The following is a 6835-nucleotide window of genomic DNA, read 5'->3' as shown; positions in this document are numbered from 1 at the left end:
ACAGGGGGCCAGCCTGGCAAGCACCCTGGAGAGATGGGACTCCAGGCTCACAGGGACCAGGAGAGAAAGACAGGAAGCCACACACATGTTGGAGCCTGTGGCCTTTATTCATGCCCCACACCAAGTACAGCCAGATGCAAGGCCCCTGCCCAAAGCAGAAACACCGGGGGCCCGGGACTCTGGGTTACACCCTCCAAGTCCCCTACCCCACATACTCTCCTGTGAGCCAGAAGTGTATAAAGTGCTGGTGTGATGATCCTCTGGGGAAGGCCAAAGGGATCAAGAGCCCCACCCCTGGACCAAGGCAACAGGAGGAGGGACTGTGCTCTGGTTCCCAGAGTGCTGAGTCGGGGCCTACGGCCACCACCATCAGGGCTGGGGAAGCGCGATGCAGTCCTGGGCAGGAGGGAGTTGGGAAAGGGAGCCTTCAGCAGGGATCCCTAATAGGGTGGGGCTGTTGGGGGCAGGGGGAGTTCCTGCACCCTGTGAAGGGAGGAGGGGAGGCTTGGGACCTCAGAGAATGGGGCAGCCCCTCCGGCGCTTGTTCTTGCGGACCTGGAGGCCAGCCCGAGTGGCCATCTCAAACACCTCCCGCACCCCCTCCTTGGTCTTCGCTGAGCACTCAAGGTAGCCAAAGGCACTGATCCGGTTCGCCATGTCCCGGCCTTCCTCAGATCGAACAGGCTCCTGGGAAGGCAGGAGGAGAGTCGTCAAAGGAAGCTGCTGGTTAGGTGTACCTCACCCATATTTGTAACAAGAACAAATATCTCCTCCAGCCCTGACCCCACGAAGCATCCAAGCCCCGGCCACCGTGGATGGCTTCTAGGCTAGAGACCCAAGACTCCTACTTAGCTTCAGAATTCTCCCCATCAGCCCTATACCCCACGGTACACTCTTCTCTTGCCTGAGTGAGGATCTACCATCCCCTGACCGACCTCCCAGCCTCTGTTCTCACTTTCTTCCAATCCATCCTCTATGGCTGCCAGAATCAGTTTTCTAACATGCTGACTCTGACCATATCTGTCCCCAGTTTAAAACTCTGCCATAATTATGTTCAAAGAATAGTCTAGATTCCTTATCCTGGCAGCTCTCCCTAATCAACTCGTCCTCTGGCTAGAAAGCCACTTACCAGATCCCCAAATAAGCCAGCTCCCTCACTCTGGGCCTTTTCCCAGCCACTTAGAATACCCTCCGTTCCACATCCACAGCAGCCCACACACCTCCCCAGGTATACTATGATGGCTCCACCTGCATACCTCAAGCAAAACATCTACTCTAAGAACCCTGTTCCCTGAGGGCAAGGATTTTCTCATTCATCTTAATAGCTCCAATGCCAAACAGCGGACAACAGACAAAATGCCAAATGACCTTGGACAAGTCACCGTCCTCTGACAGTCTCATGGAATATTGGGTCAGACCCTAAGGGCCCCTCTGGTTCTCCCTCACCAGGGTGGGGGTGCCAGGGGGGTAGGAGGTGGATGCTACCGTCACTTCGAACATGGGGAGTCAGTAGGAGGGAGGCTCCTTCACCAGCCTGCAAGCCCTCAGAGGGCACCTTCCTCCCCAAGGCCTCCCAGCCTGGCGGCTGCACCCACCTGCTTCATCTTGGCCAGCTCTCTCCGGGTATGTTCATCTTGCCTCAGGTCCTTCTTATTCCCCACTAGGATGATGGGCACGTTGGGGCAGAAGTGCTTCACCTCTGGGGTCCACTTCTCAGGAATGTTTTCTGCACAGACACGTCCCGACAGGTGTTGGTGCCTCCACTTAGGCTAGAAGGCTTCCCCCGGGTCCCCTTGTCTCCGCAGGGCAGAGTCTTAGAGGCTATTCAGCATGAATAGCCACCCCCGCCCCCCTCACAGTACACACCCTTCCCTGAGCCCTCGGAGGGCCAGAGTCACCACAGGGAAGGAGGCTAACGGGGCTCCCCGGCACCCCTCCCACACAGCTTCTGAAGATGGCTGAAAGGAGCCAAGGCAAGAGCTCCCTCTGGTTGGTTGATTCCAAGGGATTCTCAGCCCCCTCCCTCCAACCCCCTCACCCAGGCTGTCGGGGCTGTCGATGGAGAAGCACATGAGGATGACATCAGTGTCCGGGTAGGAGAGAGGCCGCAGGCGATCATAGTCTTCCTGCCCTGCTGTGTCCCACAGAGCCAGCTCCACCTGACACACAGGGCCAGTGCTTAGCTAGCCTGAGGGCCCCAGTTACACACCCCACACCCTGCCACCCAGAGGTCCTCTCTGAAATCCTGGTCCTTTAGGTTCACTGAACATCTACCTATTGAACACCTACTATGTGCCAGGGATAGTGCTAATCATTGTCACACAACATAAACTAAGGTGAGTTTCTTAAATCCTGAGACAACAGCGTTTGATCTTTGTGCAGTTTGAGCTGCCATCGGGAGCGCCACTATTTTATTTAATACTCATAAAAACCCTTCGAAGGAGGCCTTGCCATTATTTCCATTTCACAGCTGGGGGAGCTTAAACCCAGAGGCAAAGGGACTGGGCCCAGATTACAGAGCCAGCGTGTAAAAAACCAGGAGGTTATCCAGATTTCCTAAGACTGCAGTTTCACTTCCTAACTTCCACTGGTTCCAGCAGGGAGAGTGAAGCAAGGACATGGGTGGATGGTGAGCACGGACATCCCAGGTCCATAAGGGATGGGGGCAGGCGTGGTTCCAAGGGGCTCTTCGCCCTTACCTGCTTGCCGTCCACCTCTATGTCGGCGATGTAGTTCTCAAAGACAGTAGGGACATAGACTTCTGGGAACTGATCCTTGCTGAAGACAATGAGGAGGCAGGTCTTCCCACAGGCCCCATCCCCCACGATCACCAGCTTCTTTCGAATGGCAGCCATGGCTGGGGCTGGTAGGGAAGAGGCAGTGGGGATGTTGGGAAAAGACAGTAAGTCCACAAACACTTCTCTAGGGCCCCCAAGCCCTCCCTGGAAACCGAGGCATCCAGTGAAGGGAGAGGAGGGAGGGAAAAGGGCTTGCTCAGGCATGTTCTTGCCAAGAACCAAGTGGTCGGGCAACTGAGCTTGAAATTCCTAATCTCAAGGTCAGGGACAGGTCTCCCCCATGGGTTAGAATACAGAAGTGGGAGGTGGAAGAACCACCCACTTGGGAGACAGAAAGCATGAGTTCTAATCTAATCTACTCCCCAACTGTGGGCCCCTGGACACCTAGAGGGGTGCTCAGGGACCAGTGACGTGTCCAGAAGGGCAAGCTTTTATCTATTCTACATATCAGGGTTTCAAGTCAGATGTATTTGTTACCAGGATTTCGATACTTTTTAAAGTTTAATAATTGTGAAGGTCCAATCTGGAACACACTGTCCCAAAGTCAGCACAAGTCATGCCTGCCCAGCGAAAAACGAAGAGTCCCTACCCATATGGGTGGGTAAGGGAAAGTATTTATCACACCCCTAGGTGCCAGGCACTATGGTGGGCATTTGGACAAAAATCACCTCCCTCAGTCCCCAGAAGCCTGGAAGGTAGGTAGTGAGCTCCCCATTTTGACAAACTAGGAAAGTGAGATTCATTGAGGTTAAGACACGAATTCAGAGTTGTGGCAGGGATGGCACTCAAAGCAGGGCTGTGTGACTCTAGAGTCTGTTGCTTTTCTACATATCACCCCAGAGGTGGGAAGGAGAGCAGAGGGAGGGAAACCCAGACAGAGGGCAGCGGCAGCAGCCAGCAGGCTTCCCTGGCCCACCCTGTCCCGGTCCCCAGAGCTCCGAGTCACACAAAGGAGGCTCAGTCCAGGCAGTGCCCACAGCCCACATTCGGGCAGCCTGCCTTCCTCCCCCTGCTTCCTACTGGGCCTGGAAGCTACACTGGGTCACTCAGCCCCAGGCAGGGGACAATGACCACACTGTAGGGAGCCACACATCTACCACAGCAGAGCGACTGAGAATAATCCACTAGGGAATCACCTCCACCCACTCCCTGGAACAGCCCCTTCCTCCACTCTGTCCAGCTCACCCTGAGGCCCTGCCCACCCCTCCCTGTGACTCAGGGCAAGGAGTCAGCTTCCTGGGGTTTCCATGTGGTCCCTGCCCCCAACACACACCAAAGAGCATCTGCACAGTTCATCACACCTTCCCAGCTTCCCGGCGCCTCAGCTGAGCCTCACTTCCTCCTTCCCTGGGGAGAGGAGCTGACCTCCAGTCGGCTGGAGTTCCCAGGCCTACAGCCGAGGAGGAAGAGAGGGCGGGCTCTGGGCCTGAGATGAAGTCGAAGCTGTTGGGAGAAGCGGAGGCTGGAGCCTGTGCTGGGAGGAGCCCCCAAAAAAGAGACAAATGAGGGCCAGTCCCAGCACCAACCACACAGGGAGTAGTTAAAAAAGAAGGGGACGGTAACCTGATCTCTGCCCCAAACCTGGCTTTTTCTCAGTCCCACATCCTGTCAAACTAGGCTGAGCTCCTTTACTCCCCACACACCACCACCACCTCACAGCCCTGCCTTGGTCTGCCTTTTAGGGAGCGAATACTCCAGCCCAAGGCAAGCTCTCTTCAGCAGTGGGGTCCCGGGTGGCCTCCTTCCCCTCCACACACACATGCACAACAGTGGGATGGGGGCAAGTGGATATGAATCAGAGGGAATTTATAGCAGTTGAGTGCACGGCCACACTCTCCCCATCACAACAGGGGCTCTCTGATACCCCCAAAACAGGCAAGAAGGCATTCACCCTGCCAGCAGATCCCCTCCAAAAATGGAAACCACCCTTCAGAAAAGGGGGTCTCAGGCTTCCCTGGTGGCGCAGTGCTTAAGAATCTGCCTGCCAATGCAGGAGACGGGTTCGAGCCGTGGTCTGGGAAGATCCCACGTGCCATGGAGCAACTAAGCTCGTGTGCCACAACTACTGAGCCTGTGCTCTAGAGCCCGCGAGCCACAACTACTGAGTCCCTGTGCCACAACTACTGAAGCCCGCGTGCCACAATTACTGAAGCCCGCGTGCCCTAGAGCCCTGTGCTCTGCAACAGAAGCCACTGCAATGAGAAGCCCGCGCGCGCACCGCAACGAAGAGTAGGGCCCGCTCACCGCAACTAGAGAAAGCCCCTGAGCAGCAAAGAAGACCCAACGCGGCCAAAAATAAATAAAATACATTAATTTAAAAAAAAAAGAAAAGGGGTCCCCTGGAAATTCCACCCAGGTGACCAGCACCCTCACCTACTCCCACAGGTTCCATTGGTCCAACTGTGGGAAGACAGGCTGGGGTAGCCTCAACCTGGGATGGGCAGTATTGATGGAGGGATGGAGCGCATTCACCACTAGGGTGAATACCAATTGCTTAGGCATGAGTATGCCCGCCCCAGGCAAGGCAGTTTAGGTGGCACCAGACGGTGGTGAGCAGAGGCCAGAACTCCAGGGCAAGGGCATGCATTAAATGACCTAGAGCCCCCCCATCTCAATTAGAAGATGTTCCCTTCAGGCTCAGAAGAGTAGTTGGCCCAGGCCAGGCCAGGCCACCAGGCCCAACGCCAAGATGGCGAAAACAACAGCTCCCTGTGAGAGGCAGCCCCTGAGGAACTGCCCCACTGACCCTAAGAGGGGCAACCAAACCCCACACGGGGCCTGGAATGACCCTGGAATTTCTGGGGCCTTCCCTGGAATAAAACAGCTGCCGTCTCCTCAATCATTCTCTAGATTTCCAGATGAACCAGGTTCTGCTGTACCCTGCCCACCACCCCTGAGGTCTAGGGAAGAAATCAGATACCTCCTCCTCAACTTGAAAACCACACACACACACACACACACACACACACACACACACACACACACACACACACACACACGCACACACAGGCACACACAGGCACACACGGGCTGGATCCTTCCCAATCTCCTGTACCTCCACTCCAGGCCGGCTCCAGAAACCATCTAGGGCGACGTCCAGACCCCCGGGGCAGTGGCAGCCCCCGCGGTCACACCCGCCACTCCACCGGCCCGGAGGAGGGGATTCCCACCTCAACCCGGACTCGGGCCCAGACCCACACCCAAGCCCAGGTTCACAGAGGGCCGCCAGGCCTGGGAGCTAGAGCGTCTGCGCTGGGGCTCCCTCGCGGAGACCCAAGTTGCCGTCTCTCCCCTCGCCCGGCCGGGCAGGTTCCGGGAAGCCGGGAGAAGGGAACTGACTCCGACTCGGACACCAAGAGGCGAGAGGCCCTGCGGGGCAATTCCCGGGGCCCCTCACTGCAGCCCAGGAGGGCAGGGAGGGGCCGAGCCGGCCCGACCCCCGCACCGCCCAGACGCCGCGTACGAGGGAGAGCAGGCGGCCCGCGCTCGCACCAAAGCCCCTCCCCGGCCGGCGCCCCGAGCTCCTGCCAGGCGGAGAAGGGGGGAGTGCTCTCCTGGGGATGAGTTCCCAGGACGACCCCGCCGCCCAGAGCCCCAACCCGGGATACCTTCCGCTCCGCCGCTTCCAGCTGCGCGGCCGGTGCCGGAGGCAGAGACTGACCCGAGGGGCACCGCCCCGCCCTCCTCCAGCGCCGCGGCGGGGAGGGGCGACTCGCGGGGAGGGGCGGGCCGGGCGTCCCTTGGCTCCGCCCGCCCACGGCCCCCACTCACGGCCCCAGAGGGTCGCCCAGCGAGAGTCCCCGGGATCTGGGGGAGATGCTGGGACTGTGGAGGAGTGGGCAGCGGGGCGAGGCGCGGCGAACGGGACCCCTGAGGACTCTGCCTCTGCCCCACCTTCCAGCTCCTAGTGGCGGACCGGCGTCGGGAAAGTTGAGAGGCGCCCGGGGTGGGGTCAGGAAAGGGCCGCTGCTGCCCTCGCGTGGCCAACCGGCCACCCGCGCCTACATCACCTGGGGCTTCGCGGGAGGCGGGACTGG

General features: G+C 58.3%; 1 protein-coding gene across 2 annotated transcripts; it reads right to left on the bottom strand.

Moving 5' to 3' along the window:
• Positions 1–88: 88 nt before the first annotated feature.
• On the bottom strand, positions 89–6563 carry RHOC (ras homolog family member C). 2 transcript variants are annotated; one of them, XM_060139318.1, is made up of 5 exons: positions 6407–6563; positions 2700–2863; positions 2039–2159; positions 1596–1726; positions 89–687 (listed from the first exon to the last, which is right to left on the bottom strand). In XM_060139318.1, the coding sequence occupies exons 2-5, from the start codon at positions 2853–2855 to the stop codon at positions 514–516; spliced, it is 582 nt and encodes a 193-aa protein (XP_059995301.1). In that variant the 5' UTR covers positions 2856–2863; positions 6407–6563; the 3' UTR covers positions 89–513. The 2 variants fall into 2 exon arrangements, with proteins under 2 accessions (XP_059995301.1, XP_059995302.1); XM_060139319.1 differs by lacking the exon at positions 6407–6563 and adding an exon at positions 5854–5873.
• Between the last annotated feature and the right edge of the window lie 272 nt (positions 6564–6835).

This window comes from Lagenorhynchus albirostris, chromosome 2 (assembly GCF_949774975.1).
Source record: "Lagenorhynchus albirostris chromosome 2, mLagAlb1.1, whole genome shotgun sequence".
In the NCBI taxonomy this organism is placed as follows: Eukaryota; Metazoa; Chordata; class Mammalia; order Artiodactyla; family Delphinidae; genus Lagenorhynchus; species Lagenorhynchus albirostris.
The sequence above is the reverse complement of the archived record's forward strand: the minus strand, read 5'-3'. Positions and strand labels throughout refer to the sequence as shown.

What these genes read in the sequence shown, in the direction of transcription:
- RHOC (XM_060139318.1), bottom strand. Translation starts at nt 2,855, where the DNA reads ATGGCTGCCATTCGAAAGAAGCTGGTGATCGTGGGGGATGGGGCCTGT. An exon ending in TAGAGGTGGACGGCAAGCAG is followed by an intron (nt 2,160 to 2,699) that starts GTAAGGGCGAAG and finishes CCTGTGTGTCAG; the next exon opens with GTGGAGCTGGCTCTGTGGGA. An exon ending in CGACAGCCCCGACAGCCTGG is followed by an intron (nt 1,727 to 2,038) that starts GTGAGGGGGTTG and finishes GTGTCTGTGCAG; the next exon opens with AAAACATTCCTGAGAAGTGG.